This window comes from Camponotus floridanus, unplaced genomic scaffold (genome assembly GCF_003227725.1).
Source record: "Camponotus floridanus strain SB8 unplaced genomic scaffold, Cflo_v7.5 scaffold5, whole genome shotgun sequence".
Taxonomy (NCBI): Eukaryota; Metazoa; Arthropoda; class Insecta; order Hymenoptera; family Formicidae; genus Camponotus; species Camponotus floridanus.
The window spans coordinates 1,097,959-1,121,743 of NW_020229658.1; the positions used below are offsets into that span (position 1 = coordinate 1,097,959).

The following is a 23,785-nucleotide window of genomic DNA, read 5'->3' on the forward strand; positions in this document are numbered from 1 at the left end:
CATTCGATTATAAACCGTCAACTAAATGCTCGTAAAATGATAGAAATTTCTATCAATAGGCAATCGGAGCATTAGATACATTCATGCATCAATAATATAAAATGTTTAAAATAAGAGACAATAGAAAAGTTTTATAATAAGAACATTATTTGGCCTTGATAGCTTGTATCTAAGATCTCAATTGGATAAAAATAAACATACAAAATTCATAAAATGTAGTTTTTCATTTACAAAAAGTCTTTGCTTCTTCTCTACATAATTACGACAACTTTTAATATGAAGGAATTATTTTATTGCGCTGCAAGATACAAATTTCGTTCTGATCAGTTATCTCTCGTTTCAGGTTCTTCATCATATGCTGCCATAACTTTCTCCATAATTTCCCATAGTTTATCCCTTGCTAAATCTTTGCAGAAAACCTGTTGCATGGAATAATTCACACAATCAAATCACATTACATTAATTTAGATGTAAATTAATATCCTATATGCACACACACCATACTTACATTGAACCATGGTTGTTGATCACACTCGTCCATCAAAGGTACAACTACACCATAAATTTGCAATGACAAATTAATACAAGCTATTGCTATTAAATTTGGTGGATAATCAAGAATAGCTGGGGAATGATGAAAGTCTTGCAACAATGCCATACTAGTTTTGGCAACTGGATACTTGGACCACTCCTCTTCGCCAAACCAGGCTTGTAGAGATCTCAAATAATGAAGCATATACTGTAACAATAAATTGTATAACATGTAAATTGTTCATATATATATGTTACAATTAATTAATATTGCTTTAATATTATACAATTAGTAATGCTTGTACCTTGTGTGGATGTACAGGTGTGACTTGAAATTTGAGCATTCTCATAATTAAAAGCTCAGCTTGTACAATCGCATCTCTCATACTCCAATATTGATCACCAAGATCTAGAGGCTGAGATCCTCTATGAAGTGTATTATAAGATACATTCATTATGTCTCTTATTTTTAATGCATCATCTTTGACTTTACTGGCCAAATAAAGACATGTCGATGCTATTAACTAAAACAAATGAGACTTATAATATTTATTAAAAATTTAATTAATATTATTTCTATATTATTTATTCTTACATAATTATCATATCCCTGTAACGTTGCTTCTTTTATAAATCTGTGATATAATGTTGCAGCGGTAGCTATTGTTAATGGATGAGCTTCTAATTTTAAACCTACAATCAAAGATATTTTTTTGTAGTTTATCTTAAAAATGTGACTTCTTCCATGGAACATCTACAAGAACTATATTCCAATTCAATGACAGTACTGAAAATCTATAGTATACGTGATGTAAATTACAGATTTTCAGTACTAGTGGATATCGGAACACAGCAAAGATATCGCATTTGACGTACCACATTCAAATATAAATCGTGAAACTGTAAAACTATCGCTAGACTTGGTATAATCAATTGTAATACTTTTTTGCAACGTATTCCTTTTTTCACGTTGCATCGCTAGAACATCGATCACATCTTTCATCTTAGAGCTGAAAAGAAACAATAAGTGTAACTAATAATGTCACTTGTGGCATGCAAATTTTCTGCAAAATCATTAATGTCATTATCAATATCATAGATAAAGTACGCGTAAAATTTTGATCTGTCAAAAATAAACCGGCATATAACCTTGTTTCAGTATCATCCAATGTGAACTCATTGTACCTGAGAGTTTCGGTACTGCTCGGCTCTGAGGGATTCATCTCGAAATTGCGTGCTTCACAGAAAACAATGTTTATAAATCGTAATATCAGAGAGAAATCTGAGAGCGACCATTCCGCTTCAGCGGACGCATGTCTTGACGCGCCCCCTGAGTATGAAAGTGGACATAAACTATGTTGTTACGCTCGATAACAAACGTAATCAATGGTTCATGTCCATGATATGGTTCGTATCCGGACTCAGATATACTACCGTTAATAAACTTTGGACAACATAAAAAAATATAAAAATATAAAATATAATATAAAAAAATTAACATATTTATTGAGTGTTTTTTTAAATGTTTCAGTACCTGTAATTATTCAGTCTAAATCATTTCTTAGGAACATATTACAATATACATATATGTAATTAAAGAAATTTACTAAATACTTTGAGATAGAATAAAAATATATTGCCACTAAAAAATTAAAGTCATGTCGCTCTCAGATTTCTTTCTGATAGTAATATATCTGAGTAGTCCGGATACGAACCATATCACGGACATGAACCATTTACTACGTTTGTTACCGAGCGTTTGCTATAATATTAATAAATATTAATTAATTAAAAATTAATTAACGACATAAAACTGTATCGCAACAATAAATTTTTATCGAATCGCATTCATTCATTACTGCGAATAAAATTAAAACAGAGGGTATATAAAAGAGCAAAAGAGAATTAATTATTGTTATACAGTACTAGTGCTATCGGCATTTCGTGCACATAGCACGGAACAAAACCAGAAATTGTTATATGTTACCTTCTGAACATTGATGGACATAGCTTTATAATTCATGTCCACGTTTTCAATGTCCATAGAGGGAGTATCGCTTTCAGGGATCATCTAAAAGCAGGCCATGACATCTCTCAGTCTTCTCTCTGCTCCAACCTGTGGCTCCAATCGCTCCAATCTATGAGTTTATTTACAAAGTTGGCTACCTTGTTATCCCCTCCCTTGCGAGACGCCCTTGGAAGAGGTGGAAAGCTTATATAAACGGACACTGGCTTATCGAATTTCGCGGCATTTTGCACGGGACAAGGTGGTGCATTCTTCGCTGCTAATTTTATAGGTTATGTCGCGCTGAGACGAAAAAACTTTATTACGAATTAGATTCTCAATTAGGATCGCGTGTGGATTAGTCGAGAGAGACTCGCAACTCGGTGCAAAAGAAGCAGGACGAACTTGACGAATACGGTATATTATCCTTCACAATATCGGCGCTTTTGCATAAATTTGCCATCAATCACATGGTATCATATTTTTGTTCTCCTTATGTACGTAACTGCGCAGCGGGTGCCGCTAATAGCAACCAGTCGAGGGATCAATTTGGAGACATCGTCGACCTGACCGTTGTTTTTGCTGGATCGAAACGCGAGAAGAGTCCGAAGAAAAAGATACGAGGAAAAAGACGCTATACGAAATGTCTGCTTCTCCTATCGCCAGACAGGCTACCCAGAGCCAGAGCATACCGTCTAAGAGGATCGTCATCCACGATCCTAATCAGTTGCCAACGGATTATTCATCCACTCCTGGAGGCACTCTTTATTCTACGACACCGGGAGGTCAGTGCATCCTTTATTCCTTCAGGTCAATTTTTTTCTTAAATTTATTTCTGACCATGAAACTACGGTCAAACCTCTGTGATTTCTATGGAAAGAAAGAAAAAAGGAAGAACCCTTGAAATTCTAAAAATTTTCTGTTCTATGGGCAACCGACAAACATTTTGCCGTATATCCTTCGTCGATCGTGAAAACGTAAAAAAATCACGAAGTCCAGCACTGAATTTGAATTCAGTTCGATTCGAATAAATCCGAGAGAAATTTTCGATTGGCGCGATATATTTCAAAGAAAGCGAAAAAAATAGATTTTTTTATGTATATTTATATCATCTCCGAATTTAGTTCCCTCTCCTAATCATATCACGTACTTTGTTTCTCGAATGAAACACTCTCTCGTTAGGAGGAATATTGACAAAGAAATTACAAATTCCGATGTGAAAGTTCCACCTAATAAACATCTGTCGCGATGTTTCTCGCACAATCAGCAGATAAAACAAATACTGACAGATACGAAAATTTCTCTCATTTTTTTTTCTTAGAAAAGCACTTGCATTTCGCACGCATACATGTGAAGACAAAAAGATAAACTTATTGCGACGTTTTATACGTATCGGAAGACGCGAAGGCATCGACTCCGAGATAACGTTTGGGAGTCGGTGCGACCTCGATAAACAAATGCAACACGTGCAAGCGTCAAGGCCATTGGTATTTACGTGTGTCAGCCGGCGCGACGCGTGGTTATCTCTCTCACACCTATACACACTCGATTCGATAACGAGCATGTTACATAATTGCATATTTCGGGATTTAACTTTCGTCTGCATGAAAAAAATTTCAAAATTTTTGCGTCGTATAAATTTTATATATATATAAAACACAGATCTACAATTGATGATTTTTTATTCAAACTTCAAATTTTCTAATAATACGAATGAAAAATGTTTCTAATAATACAAATGAAAAATTATGTTTATACTTTTTTAATAAAAAAAAAAAAAATAAATAAAACACGACTAAATGCATGCATACACACACACACACACAACACGCGCGCGCGCGCAAATAAAGTTAATTCACGATAACGTTACACATACACGAGTTTGTGATATTAATAGCAGATTTTCAAATCTCGAAGATAATACGTTAGATAAACATATATCGTCTTTTAAATGATAACTTGTTGCGCTTGTATTTACATTTCTTTGAATACACATTATTTTTCGATTAAAAAGAAGATTCAGAGAAGTCAATAAAGCGAATCAGAGCGTTGAATACATTCATTATTTCTAGGAAAAAGGACGTAAAATATAAGAATTAAAAAAAAAGAAGAGCACGTTCCTTCTGATAAATTTCGATTCGATTCTTTTACGAAAGAATTGAGAAGAAGCATCGATTAAGCATATAATTTTTATTTATAATAAGCAAAAATATTCTACTCTACGTCAGTAAGGCCACGTGCACTTTGCACATCTTGCACGTCCTGTAACGTTCCTAGGCCTAAATAACGATCAAGGCCGAATTAATGTGTGAACATCATCCGATGCGTAATCGGTGACGCGTAATGTTTATCACTCCGACGCCGAGCTAAAAGTCACGGTGCTTTGAAAAACAAGTATTCGTTGCTGGGCATTGGCGATAACTTTAACTTCAACGCGTGACACGTGTATTCTATGCCCGATGAACATACATCTAAATGAATTTTGCATGACATTTCTACGCGCGCGCGTGTAAACAATAACAATTGTTATACAACTGTTTACAAATGAATGGTGTATCCTTGTCCTAACATTGAAACATTGCATACGTTTTTTGTAATTATTTTATACTATTATTGTCCGAGAAAAGAAATTGTTTTATTTTAATCGTAGAAAATTTAATGGAGAGTCATGTTGCACGTTTTCTTTTTTATAGTGAATAAATATAAAAAGATTTCTATTTTTAAGATATTATCTTATGCAAAATAACTTTTTTTAGTGAAGCTTTTTTTCTTTCTTTCTTTCTCTCTTTTTTTTAGAAAGTATAAACATAATTTTCACATACATTTTTATGTTTACTATGATTATGTTTATCTTAGCAATCTCGTCGATCCTTCCATCCCTTTTAAGTTAGGTAGGTGTCAGTACAGAAATACTCTTGTATTAATAGGCACTGTATGCGCCTCTTTTCATGTGACTGTCGGACCATTGTATCGTTCCTGTGTGTCATCATTCTTTGCCTATATAAATTTTTGTCAAAAATTATTTTATCGTTTCATTTCATTCATTTTATTTGATTCGCATTTTTCTGAAAATAGAATTATTTTTCAAGAATACAAATCCTTTGTTCTGTCAAATCTTAATCGAATAAACATATATAATACTATATGATAAGTTTATGATAAAATTGACTCATACTTTATCTCTATTAATTAATGTGTTGCAATTTTATCAGATAATTCTTATCATGAGTATATTGTGACTTTAAATCAGACTTATATACACAATGAATATTGTGTTGTGATAGTGATTTACATAGTATTTGTGTTATACATATTTCTAATCGCTTCTAATTATTATTTTAAAATTATTATTTTACGAATATTTAATGAATATTCAATGAATCATATAATGAAAATTTAATTTCATATTATTAAATTTATCTGAAAAAGTAACTTTATCACAAATTCTTGTACAATTTGTCTATTGAACAATCAAAGCTTCTATTATATAATACTATGTAAAATTCTATAATTATAATATAATTATATAATTATATAATATATAATTATATATAATTATATATAATTATATAATATATAATTATATACAATAATTATATACAATTATATACAATTTACGAATTCTACGCAGGTACTCGCATTGTATATGAACGTGCGTTTTTGATGAACTTGCGAAACTCTCCGGTATCACGAACACCGCCGCGAAATACGTTGAGCATACCATCAGAATTACTGAAAGGCAGCACACCAGCAATCGTAAGAGATCCTGCTAAAAATTCCGATAAAGGTCAGTTTGCTTGAAATTTATCATTCCATTTATCACTTGATTTTTTCCTCTATAAAAAAAGATTATACACAATGTTTTATTAAAGGAACTTTTGATTAATTTTCATTTCAAATTAAATATGAATTTTTTCCTGGTAAAATTGTGATTTATTCTATATTAATAATATTGAATGCGATAAACATTTTTTTTCTTATATTTATTTAATGTTACAGATGTTCTGGTGATCGAGGAATCTGCAGAGCAATTTGAAATGGACATGTAATCTGACGATCGTTTACTAAAACGATTTAAATGTGTTCGTAGCCATACTTGGAAATGTCGATTTAATCGGATGACAAGTGCAAGTATGGCTAACATGCTTCAATTTTGTGCCTTTTACTGATGGCCTTATTAAGAAGTATGATTTTTTTAAATAAAATGCTCTGTGACAAAACAATAAATGTTTTATATATATTACAAATTATTTCACTCTCGATATTAATTCTTGTTAAATATAATATGTATATTTACATATAAAAAGTTCAATCATGAACACTAATCGTACATATATTTTAATAGTCATCAAGTCTTCCTTTTAAAATTGCTGAAACCTTGTAATCTATTTCTTAAGAAATTTGTATCTGTGAATGAATGACACATTTTATACATAGATATACATATTTTACTATCATTTTTTATACATTATAAAAAGATTCATAACAAATATATAAAATATAAAAATTAAATCACTTGTCTAATAGTTTCTAAAAATATATCGTAATCTAAATTACTTAATTCTAAAAGTTCTAAAAAGTATTGTAATTGTATCTTTGAGCAAAAGTATTTTCCGGTGATTTTATATCAATTACAATATTTTTAATTGATATTGTCAAAATGCAGAATATGAAAGAGGAACAAAAATATGTTATTTGCGAATATAAAATTGCAAAAATTGATTGCTATAAGTTTTAAATTGTGTAACATTGTTATATGTTGTTATATATATTTTAAACAGATTTGATCACTTATAATATATTATATTACTCTTTACACTAAAAAAAAAGGGGATCGTTATGTATAAAGTTAATTCTCTGCTTAGATAACGTAATACAACCTTTGGCACCAATGTATAAATAGTAAATGTGATCAAATAAGTTACTATTATATATGTATTATAATATATAATATATATAATATAGTATATAATATTTTATATATATATATATATATATTATAATAATATAAAAATGTATTATAATATATAATATATATAATATAATATATTTTATATATATATATATATATATATATATATATAATCTCATATAAAATTTATCACAAACAAAGAAATCACAAGATATATATTAAGCAGTAAATGCTTCATATCTGCAGAGTAATTTGAAATGGACATGTAATAAATGTAATGAGCCGATCGTTTACTATAACGATTTAAATGTGTTCGTAACAATAATCGAAAATGTCAACTTAATCGGGTGACAAATGCAAGTATAGCTAACATGCTTCAATTTTACCTTTTACTAATAGCCTTATTAAGAAGTATGATTTTTTTAAATAAAATGCTCTGTGACAAAACAACAAATACTTTATATATGTTACAAATTATTTCATTCTCGATATTAATTCTTGTTGAATTTAATATATATATTTACATATAAGAAGTACGATTGTGAACATGGAGACACTAATCGTATTATACATGGATATGTTTTAACGGTCATCAAGACTTGCTTTTAGAATTGCTGAAACTTTGTAATCTATTTCTTAAGAAATTTGTATCTGTGAATGAATGACACATTTTATACATAGATATACATATTTTACTATCATTTTTTATACATTATAAAAAGACCTTTAACAAATATATAAAATATGAAAATTAAATTACTTGTCTAGCAATTTTTAAAAGTGTATTGTAATTCTAAATTACTTAATTAATTCTAAAAAGTATTGTGATTGTACTTTTGAGCATAAGTATTTCATGATGATTTTATTAATTCAATCAGAATGCATATATATATATAAAAATTGTGAATAAAATTTTTATTTTTAAATTATATAGAAATAAAATTTATCTGTATCATGTGTTAACCTTGGATTCTCCTAATTCATAAAAGAAAATAATCTCATAAGTACATCTTAAAAGTTATAATATTATAATTACAACATTTTTAATTAATACTGTCAAAATGTAGAATGTAAAAGAGGAACAAGAATATGTTATTTGTGAACATAAAATTGTAAAAATTAATTACTAGTTTTAGTTTTAATTACTAGTTTGCGCAACATTGTTACATGTTGTATATATTTGCAAATTTGATCACTTGTGATATATTACTCTTTACAGTAAAAGAAAAGAGGCCTATTATATATAAAGATTTATATATTAATTCTCTGCTTAGGCAATATAATACAATCTTTGGCACCAATGTATAAATAATGCAAATTTGATCAAATAAGTTGCTATATATAGTTATATATATTATACATATATATATATACTCCTGAACAAAATTAAATTGCAATTTTTTTTCATTTTTTCTTTAAAAGCTGATATTTAAATTTTAAAAAAAAGTAAAAAAAAATTAAGCATTAATTTTGTCCAGGAGTATATATATATATAATCTCATATAAAACTTATCATAAACAAAGAATTCACAAAATATATATTTAACTTCTTTTAATATTTATGTGGAACTTGTTATTTCAGATATTCTTTGTAAGATTACCTTTGCGACATTAACTCTAGTACCTTTTGAATCATAATCGTTGTAGTAAATTAATTCGCATAAGTTTCTTGTAGCTGGTTCACTTTCCAAAATTTCTCCCAGCTTCTTATAAAACATCATGGTAATTTCGTTTTTGTATCGCTTGTATACAATAGATTCTGGATGACTGTGTTTTTGTACTTCATAGAATGTCAGCAATGGTGTTGCACCTTCCGCTACTACATATATTGGACTAGCACCAGAGTCTCTTCCATTAGGATATATCTTGTAAGCGTTGTTACGATATGTTCTTCCTATTAGACCAGCTCGGTCGCGTTTCTCCTCTTCCAATTCGCGCGCACTCTCCATCCACTGGTCCGACATCTCCTTTAAGTGTGGCGAGATGTATCCTGACGATGGTATCAGAATAAACAGCTTGTGCACTGGGAAAGTTACTTCGTGCTTGTCTTCAAAGTTTTCTATCTTTTCAATAATGCTCTTGCTATCGGTGGTGCCGCGATTCGGTAGGATCAATTGGAGATAACCGTAATAGAAACTGTAGGCCATACCCGTGCCATAATCCAGACCTTTCATGACGTCGAGATCGAGCGGTCCTCTCTCCCACTCGGCCAGATGCGTTATCCTCAGCAAGTAGAAGGAAAATATCATTGACGGCACGCAGATGTAGGGACCGAAATCCCATACGTGACTCAACGGGCATCCTCGAACGATCATCGTCGACGCGATAAGGAATAAAAACACACCGATAATAACGACCACCGCGGATGCGGTGTTCAGAGCAAAGTAATGACTGATGATGGATGAGAAACTTTGTCCAGACCGCGGATCCATGTTCGTCAACGAGATGACCGTCTGACACAGACGCAGTATTACGTCACAAAGTAGAAAGATCACGAGGAATACGGATGTAGCGAGGCACGTCGCTATCACCGACATCATCATCCCCCCGTCTTTCGTCGCTTTGTACGCGACAGGGATGGCGAAAATGACGACGAGGATGAGACTGTGCGTCACATAAGTCTCCAATTTAGGATCGGGCGGTGAATAGCTTTCGCTTTCCATCCTAACAGGTCGTTCGTGTTTACGGGTCACCACCGATCGCCGAGTTTTTTGCGCACGTAAATTTGAACCTGTTTGAACTGATCCAACGAAGACGCGGGTAGGCGAGGAAATATCTTCGCAAGATAGGACTTCGTGGAATAGAGACGCCTGGTTTACATGTCCTATAGCAAAATTGAGCATCGAGCAGAATATTCCAAAATATGAAGGTCACCCAATAACTTGCGTGAATGCCAATCAACCAATCAGAATTCATTGGCTATGCAAATTTTGCTTTGTATGTGGATAAGCTTAAAGTTTTAGTCTGTTGGCGCGAAAATCGAATTGGCAACTTTGCTCAATTTCTTCTGTTTTTCGTTTGTATTAATTTGTTTAATTGTTAGTAAAAAAATGTAAGACAGACAATTGATTATTACATTTACAAGCATCGTCATTTTAAACATTTATGCATACATGACACTTCGAAAGTTATTTCATTATTTTCATGTTTTTCAATTTTAATTTATGACTAGGAAGATATTTTTTAGTTTTCTACCGATGGATGTTTCTTGATAAAGTTTCTTACAACAGTATAACTTGAGTTGACAGTTCATACATCGATACAATGAAAGAATCAGACTTTTCAAAACAAGCATCTTTGATAAACATTCGGCTTTGGACAGAAAGCTAAATACGCGCCCGTAAAGTGTTTTTCTACTTCGTATTAGCTATAATAAAACGGGGAAACAAAGCACAACTGTTTCTTTTCTTTTTCTTCCGTCCCCGTCTTTAACGACAACACCTGTCGATCACATTCGACCCTCGGCGACGCGCGATTATTCCATAACGGTTTTCGCGCAGCTGCGATAGATGGTTACAGAAGGAGGCCTCGCTTAGTAGAGAGAGAGAAAGAGACGGACGGACGGACGGACGGACGCGTGTTGCCAGGTTGGAGCGCTGTGAAACGAGCCGATGGACCGACCGACCGCAGCACGGACGGGAGCCATCTACGATCGATAAAGGCTCGTAGAGAGACCCCGAAATCGTCGCGCGGCGGAAAATCGCGACGGCGCGAGGAAGAGAGAGAACGAGAGAGAGAGAGAAGGAGGGGGGAGATAGATAAAGAAGGAAAGAAGGAAAGAAAGAAAGATCGGCCGGTGGCGAACGATCGGCGCTCCTCGGTAGGGACGCGACGCTGCGATATTCGCGACGCGGACGATTCTGCGCGGCATCGCGCGATTAATGTAATCGGCAGGTGATTTCACGTCGCTGATTAAGCGCCATGTCCCGCGATGGACCAATCAGCTGCTTGGTAAACCGCCGTGAGACCTCGAGAATCTGTCCCCCACAGACGAATGACAACAAAAGAGACTGATAGAAGTCGCGCGCGCGAGAGAGAGCCCGAGTTTTTTCGCACGCGAGTGTGTGTATCCCGCGCAGCCGAGGGGTATATTCGCCGCCGCGGCTCATTTTTTTCCGTTCCCGTAGCGCGCCGCGAGTAACGTCGCTTCGCTGGTGGTGAAAGTGTCGAGGAATATGAAGAGGAGAAATGTCGAGTGCGGTAAGCTTCGGAGGCCCTTGAAACGCAACAAGCTCACCGAGGGAATCTACGGAAGGTAAATCCTCTCTCTCTCCCCGTCTCTCTTTCTCGCTCTCCCGCCGCCATATGCGTGTGCAACATCTACGTCGAGAGGAATGACCGTTTCTCCTCGACGTGGATGCGAAATAACCAAAGATCTGCGACGTGATCATGCGGCCCCCCCCTTTCCCCCTGCGGAGCCGGACAGCCGCCCGCGACGCCGAGAGTCGGTCGCGCGGACGACGCAACCAGCCTCGTCTCGCTTGACATTTACCTCCGAGTCGCAAACATCCTCTGTATACGTTCCTGTTTTTTTTTTTTTTTTTTTTTTTTATCAATTCCCTCTTTCTCTCTCCGACTCTTCATCCTACATACGTTTCTCTACCCCTACGTGTACACACGCAGCGTTCATGTGCTGCGTGTATGACTTACAGGAGGCTAGCTAATGCCACAATAACAAAATAAAACAGATGCGATAGTCGATTGACTTTCCAGCGCGCTCTCTTTTTTTTCACATTCAAAAAGAGCTCTCTTGTAGTATTATGTAAGTCCCTTGTGTTTTCGATAACATCGTTTATCTCAATTTATCTCGTCTTGTCATCTACAATCTGATATACTTATGTGTATGGTAAACAAAAATAAAGAGAGATACTTATATGTCGATTCTATAATACAAATATATAAAATTGTTATTGTTATTGTAAACTGTAATCCGATGAGTCATTTGTATTTGTATGAAATATACAATTATATTTGTTTCAGTACCTTGCTTTATCTAAAGTTTCTTCTACTATGGGCCATGGTGATTTTGGCAGACTTCATTTTGGAATTCCGTTTTGAATTCTTGTGGCCATTCTGGCTACTCCTCCGAAGCGTTTACGATTCCTTTAAATATCAAGGCTTGGTAGGCATCAATGTTATACAGATGTAATAATACAATCGTGCAAAGCATTATGTACTTGTGTAAATTATGTTTTATTTCTTTCTTTGTTTCAGGCCTTCTCTGTATTTTTTATTTGTATTGCACTTACATCAGACATGATTTGCTTTTTTTTCATCCCTGTGCATTGGCTGTTTTTTGCCGCCAGCACTTATGTTTGGGTGCAATATGTTTGGCACACAGGTATGTAAAAAACAATGAGTATAATATTTATACCTTTTCTTATATCGATATAGTCTGTTTTACATTTAAAATATAGAAGATAGAATAGATATTCTACAACTTATAATAAATACAAAAAATTAATTATTTTGATATGGTATAGATAAAGGTGTGTGTCTACCGACTGTGATGCTGTGGCTACTATTTCTATATATAGAGGCAGCAGTGCGGTTGCGTGACTTACGTCATATGCCGTTTCATCTAGATCTCTGTCGGCCGTTTGCAGCACATTGGTATTATTTCCTCTTGTTTTTACAATAATGTATGATTGAATCTAATACTTTATTAATGCATGTTACTCTTTATACATATCTATGAAAATAGTAGTATAGTCTGTTGACAATCACCAATCTGTATCCGATATATTTTTCTCTAATGCATATTTTCAGCATTGGCTATCCTGTAGTTACATTGGGCTTTGGTTTTAAGAGCTATGTAGGCTACAGAATGAGGCAGGTTAGTCCTTAATTTTATTTCTGATTTATTACACTTTTACAAATAAGTACTTTGCAATGCATTGTGCTGCATGATACATTATATATAAAATTTATAGATCTTGATTTCTTCTTCTTGTGTTTTACACAGAGAAAACAGAAAGATGTGGCAAAAGAGAACGAATTCTATCTGCAATTACTGCAGCAAGCACTGCCTCTAGAGCAACAAGCTATGTCGATGCAGCAAATCCAACCGCAAGTGCAGTCACAGACGCAACATGTCACTGCGTCGTTGGAACAACACATTAAAACTCAAACACATAAATTGAGTCCACAATATAATCCAAGCCCTGAAAAAAGCAGAGGTAGTTTGTATTTATTATCAATATATATATTTCTCTTTGAATAAGTAATAATAAATAAACATGTTTTATTGCGATCAAACACTTTATATGTATTTATTCTTTCAGAGGGCAGTAACAGTTCTATAGAAACAAACATACAAAATGGTGGGGTACATAATAGTAGCCAAGTCACATCACAAGCACAGAGCGCTACTACCAAAGGTACTCATAGAAAATCTTTAGACAAGAGTGAAAAGCAGGAAGAGCAGCATAATAAACATAATGTATCAAATAATTCACCATCAGAGAAGAGTGATAAAAGATTTATACACAGTAATGGAAATACAGTACCACATAGTGACATACAGCTTATCGAGAGGGTGGGGTATGTTCAGTTTTATATCAAAGAATGTATTTTTCTTTTTAACATTTTAATTCCATACTTTAGATTCTTACTGACAATCTTTTAAAACAGATCTGTAAATGATTTTGACATAAATGAAGTAGAAAAAGACAAATCTATTAAGGGTTGCGGACACACTACAATAAAATCGCAATCAAACGGTTCAGTAACGGGAAAATGGAATAACGTGAAGGAAAGTCGAGATTCATCGTCGACCAATATCCAACGTGAACGTAAGACTCGACAGGTTAAAAATACAAGTGACATCACGGCAGAGCAACAAAAACAACAAGACGATTATTATCAAAGGTACATCATAAAAGAAACGTCTCTTTCTTGTAAATGCAATTATCATAAGGGGCTGCAAAAATATTCTGCTAATAATCTACATGTTTTCACAAAGGCACAGATCGAAACTCTAATGACAAATCTGGTATTTCTTGCTCTATTTAGATACCGAATCTTGTATCACTGTATACTCTTAGCATAGACTTCTCATCAATTTCTTTAGCATAATTTGTCATTGAAATAGGTTACTGGTGTGTCGCAGGCTCGAGGCAGATATAAAACGCTTGAAGTCAGACTTGCAATCAAGTCGACAGTTGGAGCAAGAATTACGATCACAGATTAATACCTTACTTAGCGGAGAGCGGCAGGCTAAGGGCGATATTCAACAACTTCAACAAGATAACGATCAACTGCAAAGCAAGTAAGTAAATTTAACGATTGCGAAAATTAGTTTTGTAGTTTATATAAACAGTTTTAAAGAATCTACCTAGTTAATGTCTTCATAATTTTATATTTCGCAATTTGAGATAATATATAAAGTACTTATTATAAATTTGTTGATAATTCTTCCATCTCTCTCATTTCCAGTTATTTCATTAAACTAAAAATTGATACTGTGTTTTTAAAAAAAATGAATATTTGATTTAGATATACAATATCTGCAGGAAAATTGTGATATCGCGTGTATACATGTATATGTATCTTTATATACTAAAATATCTATAAAATTTTTGCAGAAAAATTAATCAAATTTTTTTATTCTTTTAAAAATCCAATTTGCAACATTTATTATATAATTAATCAAGTTTATTTTATTGTCATAATTTTTGAACAAAATATTAATAATTAACTTTCTATATTCATATTAGTATCCAGACAAAGATTACCATTTGGTAAATATGCAGAAAATTAATTTCTTTAATCAACCCGCGTTTTCAATTAAAAGTATGAAGACTGCATAAAAGGTATATAAAACTGTAATTTGTATCTTATGTTATGATTCAATAATTAATTTTAATAATTAAATTTAGTTTGCAACACGCACATATAATAAATCTTCAAATATATCATATTAGGGAATTATTTTTTAATATGTATTACAACTTTATATTCATAAATCTGTTTATAAAATTATATACACGATATTTATTTTATATAGTCAAATATACAATATGTATATAAAATATCATTTATATAATTTCAAATATATGTAAACTATTGTAATTTGAATTAAAATATAACATATATGTTCCTATTTTGATTTATGAATAAAATTGGACAAAGCCTAAAACATAAATTTTCACAACATAAAATTTCACATTATAGATTGCATGGTCTAGTGACGGCGCGTCAATTGGACAAACAGGCGATGTCATCGTTGGAAAAGCGAATTGCAGAGGAGAGGAAACAACGTACTGCATGTGAAGCATCTTTGATCTCCGAACGGAGAGCACGGCGTGCTGCTGAGGAGGCACGTTCTGCAATTCCACCGCCACCGCCTCCACTTATCAGGCAAGAATGTACTGATGCATGTAAAAGTCGAAGATCACAAATGGAACAAGATCTTAAAAATCTGCGCCGTGAGCTCAAATCGAAGGAGGAAAGGTAAAAACAAATATTACATAGATTTCAATTATGTGTATGCGTGTGTGTTACGTTAGACAAATAATCTCAAAATTAACATGTGTGTCACACGTTGATACAGGTGTAATGTATTGGAAAAAGACACAGCACGTTGCAAAGAAAACCACAGGGAGTCCGAAATTTTACTCGCTGCACTCAACGCGCTACAGGACAAAAACGCGCATTTGGAAAACAGCTTGAGCGCGGAGACGCGTATAAAACTTGATCTTTTTTCAGCACTCGGCGAAGCCAAACGGCAATTGGAAATCCGAGAAAGTAAGTTTTATTCATTATATTTTGTGTTTGTATGTATAATTTTTCTTAACATTTTCATAATTACGAAATATAATAAACGAAACGTATTATAACTTATGAAGGAAAATATGGTGCAATATTATATTGCAAATTGTATTATTACTGGCAATATATATCTCATACTATTCTTCATTGAATCAGGCTTAATTAGATCTCACGAGAAAGAAATCGAGATATTGAAAACAAAAATAGCGCAAGATTTAGCTGTGATGCCACAAGACACATTTGGTCCAGCGCCAACCTGTGCGACGTCCAAGCTACGTTTAAATAGTGAAGTGAGAGTAGGAACAAAAATACGTTCAAACGAAAGTCCCTGTCCAGGGTGTACCGTGTCAAATTTGGATCCGAATGCGACAGCGTACACGCCTAAAAGCTCCCTCGTAGCGTCGACCGAAGCTTAAAAACTGCAATTGTTCTCTCTCATCAAAACCCGATAGTAGGATGTATCAACTTACAAAAGGATGTTTCAAGTTTCTCCGTGGAAATATTAACCGTTTAGTTCTTTCAAAGTATATGGCTAAAAATATGGATTTATGGATATCAGATCTTTCCTGTATAGTCTTCTTCAAAAAGATAGTATTTTTATCATATACAAATTTTCAATGTGTAAAAGAAACCTGAAAGTCTTCCATGAGAAACTTTATGAAACATGTTTTGTATAGTATCTTATCCTTTCAAAGAAAAAGTGAAACCGTTGACATTACTTATGATCACACGACGCGACACATTGGTTTCTAGAATGTCAGGGAAGTACAGTGACAGTCTTAATTTGTAACATTTATGCTGCGGGTTGATCTTTTACAGATATATATAACAATTTATACCAGTGAATGATAAAAATATTTCCGCGCGTATGAAAATCAATAATGCCTAATACTTTTAAAAATCAATATATTCCCTAGGGCTATAAATATCCGGATAATTTAATATTTGAATTCTTTAATATTATTATTCTGATTATACTCAAATCTAACTATTTATATTATCGGATAATATCGAATTACCCGAATTTTAAGATTATTAATTTAAGATCAAAATTTTAAGATTATTAATTTAAGATTAAAATCATAAAATTTGCAAATTTTCTTTTAATTCAAACTATCTGAATTATAAAAAATAAATAAAATACTAATTATGTTATAAAAATCCAAATAATATATTAAAAGTTATATTATATTAAACTTTTATATATTTATTATAAAGAAAACTATAAAGTTAATAATGCAAAAAAGATAAAATATAAATTCTATTTTAATTACATTTATGTATGCAATCAAGTATAATATTGTGTATTAGTCTTCTATTCTAATCTAGTAGTCTTTTTTTTAAATTAACTAATAGATAGTTCGGAATTAACTAAGAGATAGTTCGAAAAATAAATATGCAGATTTGGATAAATTTGATTTAAATATTAAAAATATTAAAATTCGATTTATCTAGATAATTTGAATATCGAGATTTGAATATAAATATGTAAAATCAAATATTTCCATAAATTTTTCGGATGTACGAATACCATCACATCGGAATTGTATTTAGCCCTGATTCTGAATTCTTCCATTAATTTATAAGTAAAATATGTGTTTTACATCCTATATAGGATATTTCATACAAAATCTATTTTGTCAAATGCATCTATCATTATATGATTAAAATAATAATATATGTTTCTTATAAGATATAAGATTACATTTTATGATTATCTATTTATGTATTCTGATGTTGAAATTCTAATTAATTTTCATCATTGGATGGAAATGATAACATGCATAAATATTTCATTAGCAAAAACATGATAAGAAGACATTAATATCTGTACTATGATCTCTTCGCAGCATATGCCTAAACTATGATGATTTGTCAAAGATGTATTCTTATTCAAGTCATCTATTTGAAGCTAGTCCACCTTTAAAAACTTTATTTAAATATCATTGGCATGTTAAGCCATTTTACGTTATACAATTGAGATGCAGAAATGAACTATTGACAACAATAAGGGAAAATATGAGTGTTATAACATTCAAGAAGGATCAAAGTAAATGTCACGACGCTAAAATTGTTTTAGATGATCATATGCCCGTACGATGATATTCTCTCACATACACATACACACGTACACACATTTTTGTGCTTTTAAATTTGAATATATTTTTAGTTAAATAATTATCTTTATGTATTGGCTTTCAAACGGTGAATGAATTAGCCATTATATTTTCGTGAGATTAAAAATGTATAGATTACAATATGTGATAAAAAATTGATCTAACTGAAACATTTTGGCATATAATGATCATACTGGTATATGAGACGTAATGCCATATTATATTTAAAAAAAGTGGGAAAGAATTTGAGATAATAATTTTATTATAAGTACAAAAGTAGAGAGCGCAAAGTTATCTTCGTACGATTACTTTATTTAAATAAGAATATTTAATTCTCTATTTTGCGACATTGAATGTTGTTGAAATTATATTGTGACTAGATGTAAAGTTTTTTTTTTTTTCGCTTTTATGACGTCCATTAATATAATTTCGAATTTAAGAATAGAAAAGTTTCGTTTTTCTTCTTTTTCTTTTTTTTTTCTTTTAATTATTCTTAATATATATATGTGTGTGTAAAAAAATGTTACATATGGTTTTGACAAATTATGATGCCATTGAAGACACATGTGGTACATAATATTTAAATGATCTGTCTACTCATAAAAATATGATAATTTACACATGGCGTATAATTAAGTGCAAATTCTTTTAAATATTCGCGCGAATTGTGTGCGTTTAATCTATTGGCTCATTATTTACGCTGTGAAGAGGTGTTGTATGTTATAATTTTGATTTCTATACAGATTTTTTTAATATATTTTCATCTTAAAAATTGATAAAAAGTTGTTATATAATTTTAATTTTAATTGGCTACAGAGTGTTTGGAAGAGTTGTTGAGGAGAATGTAATGCGTGTGGCATTACAAATAACTGATTAATAATGGTCAAAAGTAAAATCGATTAAATAATTATATATAATACAGATGTTAACAAATCTGTTTTTTATTTTACCTAAGAAAGCCAATACTTGCTTCATTACATTGGAAATGTGTAACACTTGTTAACTATTACGAGATCATTCTCTCTCTTCCATAATTGTACATACAAAGCATTGTCATGACAATTTACTTATGGACATTAGTAGTGGATCATGACCAACTAGTCAAGCGAAGAAGGAAGTTCTATGAGCACAAATATTTATTAGAAGATATCGAATATTCCAAAGTTTTGGTCTTCTATGAAAAGAGGATACAAAATTCCTTCATTTCATTTAAATTTATCTCTTGGACTCTCATTGGATAATAAATTATGAGTCTTTGTTCCCCAGATGATCCACATAAAGAATGTTGTAGGCTTTCCTGCATAATGTGTATTATTAAATTCTAAATTTTAATCTTTAAAGAAACAGTGCTAAATTTATTTTAAGAAAGTTATACGAAAAAGTTTTCTAAGTTACATACGTTAATAATTATATATATATTATGTATTTATATACTCTTTTCGATACACGAAATATTTAAAAAACTCCGATGGTTGCTAGTTTATGAAAAATAAGGGAAACCGTGTGTATGCATTTCTGTTTCCGAATTGTTGTCCCAGTGTCAAAAGATATTACACTTATCTTTGATCTTGCAAATAAATCGTTGATAAGTTTTGATTAGAGTTGCGTTTGCTTACATTTGTTTATACACAGATAATATAGCGAAGACGATGAAGATATGTAAATATTTGTCGGAAAAAGTAACTTTGATACCGCCTTTGGTAATGCATGGGTGTGATTGTTAGAATTGTTAGGGCACTTGCGTGGCATAGTCATTTTTGCTATACAAGGTCACTTTTAAGTTACGAGTATGATATTTGCCGATTTCATTGACATAAGGTTCAAATACAAAAATAGATATTAAAACGACAGTAAAAGCTTGTCAGCAAAAAAGAACAAGAAAATAAAGGTCAAGGAAACTATTAATTGTCAAAAAAATATCGATTGTGAATTTATGTACCTGACCAAGGATATGTAATAATTTTTTTTCTTTTTGGCTAATTTACTTATCTTGAATTCAATTCCATTAGAAGGCTGGCTTATTAAGCAATTAATATTATTAAACGAGATAATATCGTGCACATTAAGTTATGTGATATGCATACATATACACAGACACAAAGAAAAACAAACAGATGCGCGCATATAAACATACACACACGCATATAAATATATATATCACGTGTAAATATACATTCGCTTTTTACATATTTATTTGTGTATACTCGTACATTGCGTGCATGCCGGATCATACGTGCAGTTATTTACGTGTATATACATGCATATATGTATGTATAATTATTTTAGTTATTATACAATGTTCTCTTACCATAATAAATTAATAATGAGACAATTAATCGATCGCCGTAGGTAAGTTTCCTATTTCCAAACGTATTATTTCACTTCACGCGATAAGAGGAAGATGTGCATAACGTACAAGTACTTAATTTTTTATTTTATAGATTTCATCTAGCGTTTTTTTCGAATGTGTGAGAGAGAGAGAGAGAGAAAAAGAGAAAGAAAAATGAGATGTGCACAAATTCAAGTACTCTTGTAATATCTATTTCCTGAATAATTTATAAGTTCTTTGATATTTTACATAACTTATAATTTATTAAGTCGGCGAGGACAATAAAAAGTTGTTTCGTTTTATACCAAATTTTCGGCGTCGAGTCTAATCACAATTCCAATAAAAAAAAAGTATCGGAGATGGTAAAAGTAAGCGGAGATGGTTTTTTTACACATTAGTTATTGTAAAGTCTTATGCGCTTCCGAGAACATTTAACTGCGTACTTATTTTGTTATTATTTATAGCGTTAAGTAATCGCCGAGCGAGACGAATGTAGCATAATTAAGTTGCAACAACACGCTATTGATCTCATTATATACTTCGCGACCATACACACGCAAATGCCCTTATTAAAATATTTAAAAAAAAGAAACATGTGGAATGATTCGTTGAACAAATTTTTAACGTATTGTAACGCTTTTTGTGGATAAATCAGATCAAATGAATGTGTCACATACGTCAACATACAATCTTGATTGACGCTTGAATGAAGAACGCGTGCATTTTAATTCACGCTCCATACATTACATACCACAAACGTGAGCATCTAATGAAAATAAAAAAATGATAAATCTGGATAAAAGAAAAAGAAAAATCTGGATAAAAATGCTTTTACCATCGATCGTAAAACTCGTAAAATATGTAACACGAGATATACGTCCCCATCATACATGCGTTTCTATCGTTAATTCATATAACTTGAGCTTGTGTGAGAATCGTGTTCGAACTATGGCACTTTTCATTCCGGTGCTACTCACAATCTCATCTATTTATAATGATTCTTCTTCCATATATTTCCTGTCTATCAGTCGGTCATATAGAATATATTTGACTTTTGTTTTCATATATTGAAATATATATATGATTTATAAATTCTCTTTTCTCATCCTTCTAAGAGTATGAAAATTTCCCTCCTTGCAATGTTTTAAAAACATGAATTTTGTCAAAAAATGATTTTTTTTCACACAACATTTGTAGATCATGAAAAAAACAATGTGAATTTTTTATGGAGCAATGCTGCTCAGATGCAAAAAAAATTTAGATACAAGTGACAAATTCAAAAAAGCCATTGATATAATAGTATTTAAATAAAATGGTATCAAATAAAAACTATGAACTGCTCATTTTGGAAAACCTTGGAATAAAAATCACATAAATAAACGAAATCACTTGTTGAAAAGAAAAACATTAAAAAATTGCTTTTATATGTGTATATATATATATATATATATATATATATATATATATATATATCACACATTGAAATTGTCTAATTATGCAAAAGGATTACAACTTTTTCAAAACACTATAATAAATTAGAAAAATTAATGATATTAATAGTGAATGACTTTTTATTGTGTATTATGTATCGCATCTATAGTGATATTTATTAAAATAAACATTGTACAAATAATATATATTGCGTATAATTTATATATCAATAACTATTACACATATGTAAGCATTGAGATTTATCAAAATCTAATATTAATGCACCCTAATATAATTTAATGACGTTACACACATATAATTTTATTCTCATATACATTTTTTTATATACCTTCTACTTTTCTAATATGAAAATAATTAAAAGGAGGGAAATTTCCATGATATATACATTTATAAAAACCATTTATCTCGATGGTAACATAATCTGATATATTTTGAATAAATATTTCATTAGTGAAAATATATAAACGAATTCTTGTAGAGAATCAGCTTGTACAGAAATACAAAAATTAAGAATTCGTAAAAATAAATCTTCTGTATAATGTTCATCCGATTGACAGTCTCTTTTATAAGCAGGATAAGATTCACTCAATGTAATAATAACTAAGAGCAATATAAAAATGAGCAAATGTGTTAGCTGACAATATAATGTAGAGAACATACCAATATTTGATTTACTTGGTTTAATTAAAATGTTATAAAGTTGTACTTACATACCCTTTTATTAATTTTGAAAATACTTATGAAATATACTATTTTGAAATTATTTTACTTTGATTTAAGCTATAAGAATGAATATATATGCAATTATAGGGAACCTAAAGAAGTTTGTACTACATGCAATACAATGATTTGGAATTTTTAATCAAATTAAATATATATATATATATATATATATATATATATATATATATATGCTTCTTTTCTTTGTTTTTAGAAGTATCTTACTGCTCTCTACTAATGTGTCAATCATCATACATAGATATAAATTTAAAAAATTTAAAATAAAAATATTTAAAATCTTAAAAAATAAGAAATTATAATTAATAAAGAATTTATATTCTTTTTATCTTCAAATTGTTATACTTCCCTAACAGTACACATATTCGAAAGATGTTCAGAGAACATCCAGAGAACATCCAGAGAATATCTGGATATCCTGTGGATGTTCTCTGAACATCTTTCGAACATGTGTGCTGTTAGAGCTTATATTACTTTTACAGATTTCTTGTATTAAATTTATAACTTCATGAATACATATAAATTTTTAAATTCTTCTTTTTTCTTAAGATTTTACATTTCAAATAAATTTATAATTTGAAATGTAAAATCTTAAGAAAACCATGGTATATCTTATCCATTTGCAGAAATATACATTTTCAGAAAAAAATAGTTCTTGTAAGAATTATATGTAACATAAAATTTGTAAAGCTTTTTCTGTTGATAATCTTAATTTTGTTTTTAATGTTTTTAATGTTTGGATTTAAAGTAATTTAATGTAACATTTTTGTCAATGATATTTTTAATTAATAACATTATATGTTTTGCACTGTTTTTCTTATTTTCAAATGGTAAATAAAATACATATTATGTAATTCCTTATTGAATGATCAAATATAATCAAATATAAAACTTTTTTTTGTTTTTACATATACATATATGTATATATG

The 23,785-nt window shown here is 31.0% G+C and overlaps 4 protein-coding genes across 7 annotated transcripts; 2 read left to right on the forward strand and 2 right to left on the reverse strand.

The window, feature by feature from the left end:
* Positions 1 to 275: 275 nt before the first annotated feature.
* On the reverse strand, positions 276 to 1,857 carry LOC105258314 (cyclin-Q). Of its 2 annotated transcripts, none has more exons than XM_011269517.1 (6): positions 1,717 to 1,857; positions 1,408 to 1,541; positions 1,127 to 1,224; positions 837 to 1,055; positions 509 to 739; positions 276 to 419 (listed from the first exon to the last, which is right to left on the reverse strand). In XM_011269517.1, the coding sequence occupies exons 1-6, from the start codon at positions 1,752 to 1,754 to the stop codon at positions 324 to 326; spliced, it is 816 nt and encodes a 271-aa protein (XP_011267819.1). In that variant the 5' UTR covers positions 1,755 to 1,857; the 3' UTR covers positions 276 to 323. The 2 variants fall into 2 exon arrangements, with proteins under 2 accessions (XP_011267819.1, XP_011267811.1); XM_011269509.1 differs by having other exon boundaries at positions 1,681 to 1,857.
* Positions 1,858 to 2,753: 896 nt separating this feature from the next.
* LOC105258307 (eukaryotic translation initiation factor 4E-binding protein 2) lies at positions 2,754 to 6,759 on the forward strand. The gene is made up of 4 exons (XM_011269496.3): positions 2,754 to 2,953; positions 3,050 to 3,321; positions 6,168 to 6,323; positions 6,536 to 6,759. Exons 2-4 carry the CDS (start codon positions 3,180 to 3,182, stop codon positions 6,583 to 6,585), a joined length of 348 nt encoding a protein of 115 aa, XP_011267798.1. The 5' UTR covers positions 2,754 to 2,953; positions 3,050 to 3,179; the 3' UTR covers positions 6,586 to 6,759.
* Positions 6,760 to 8,926: 2,167 nt separating this feature from the next.
* On the reverse strand, positions 8,927 to 10,306 carry LOC105258298 (stimulator of interferon genes protein). The gene has a single exon (XM_011269484.3). It carries the CDS (start codon positions 10,289 to 10,291, stop codon positions 9,008 to 9,010), a length of 1,284 nt encoding a protein of 427 aa, XP_011267786.3. The 5' UTR covers positions 10,292 to 10,306; the 3' UTR covers positions 8,927 to 9,007.
* Positions 10,307 to 11,099: 793 nt separating this feature from the next.
* Positions 11,100 to 17,172, forward strand: LOC105258284 (macoilin-1). Of its 3 annotated transcripts, none has more exons than XM_011269453.3 (12): positions 11,100 to 11,703; positions 12,429 to 12,570; positions 12,663 to 12,789; positions 12,932 to 13,061; positions 13,218 to 13,284; positions 13,414 to 13,630; positions 13,733 to 13,991; positions 14,082 to 14,318; positions 14,542 to 14,718; positions 15,624 to 15,902; positions 16,003 to 16,196; positions 16,377 to 17,172. In XM_011269453.3, the coding sequence occupies exons 1-12, from the start codon at positions 11,624 to 11,626 to the stop codon at positions 16,634 to 16,636; spliced, it is 2,169 nt and encodes a 722-aa protein (XP_011267755.1). In that variant the 5' UTR covers positions 11,100 to 11,623; the 3' UTR covers positions 16,637 to 17,172. The 3 variants fall into 3 exon arrangements, with proteins under 3 accessions (XP_011267755.1, XP_011267775.1, XP_011267764.1); XM_011269473.3 differs by having other exon boundaries at positions 11,101 to 11,703; positions 14,560 to 14,718; XM_011269462.3 differs by having other exon boundaries at positions 11,102 to 11,703; positions 13,414 to 13,627.
* Positions 17,173 to 23,785: the final 6,613 nt, after the last annotated feature.

Coding starts and splice junctions, on each gene's coding strand:
- LOC105258298 (XM_011269484.3), bottom strand. CDS start 10,291: ATGCTCAATTTTGCTATAGGACATGTAAACCAGGCGTCTCTATTCCAC.
- LOC105258314 (XM_011269509.1), bottom strand. CDS start 1,754: ATGAATCCCTCAGAGCCGAGCAGTACCGAAACTCTCAGGTACAATGAG. Junction 1,542..1,680: donor TTGGATGATACTGAAACAAG/GTTATATGCCGG, acceptor GTTTCTTTTCAG/CTCTAAGATGAAAGATGTGA. Junction 740..836: donor CACCTGTACATCCACACAAG/GTACAAGCATTA, acceptor TTATTGTTACAG/TATATGCTTCATTATTTGAG.
- LOC105258307 (XM_011269496.3), top strand. CDS start 3,180: ATGTCTGCTTCTCCTATCGCCAGACAGGCTACCCAGAGCCAGAGCATA. Junction 3,322..6,167: donor TTATTCTACGACACCGGGAG/GTCAGTGCATCC, acceptor AATTCTACGCAG/GTACTCGCATTGTATATGAA. Junction 6,324..6,535: donor TGCTAAAAATTCCGATAAAG/GTCAGTTTGCTT, acceptor TTAATGTTACAG/ATGTTCTGGTGATCGAGGAA.
- LOC105258284 (XM_011269453.3), top strand. CDS start 11,624: ATGAAGAGGAGAAATGTCGAGTGCGGTAAGCTTCGGAGGCCCTTGAAA. Junction 13,631..13,732: donor CCCTGAAAAAAGCAGAGGTA/GTTTGTATTTAT, acceptor TTATTCTTTCAG/AGGGCAGTAACAGTTCTATA. Junction 15,903..16,002: donor CTCAAATCGAAGGAGGAAAG/GTAAAAACAAAT, acceptor ACGTTGATACAG/GTGTAATGTATTGGAAAAAG.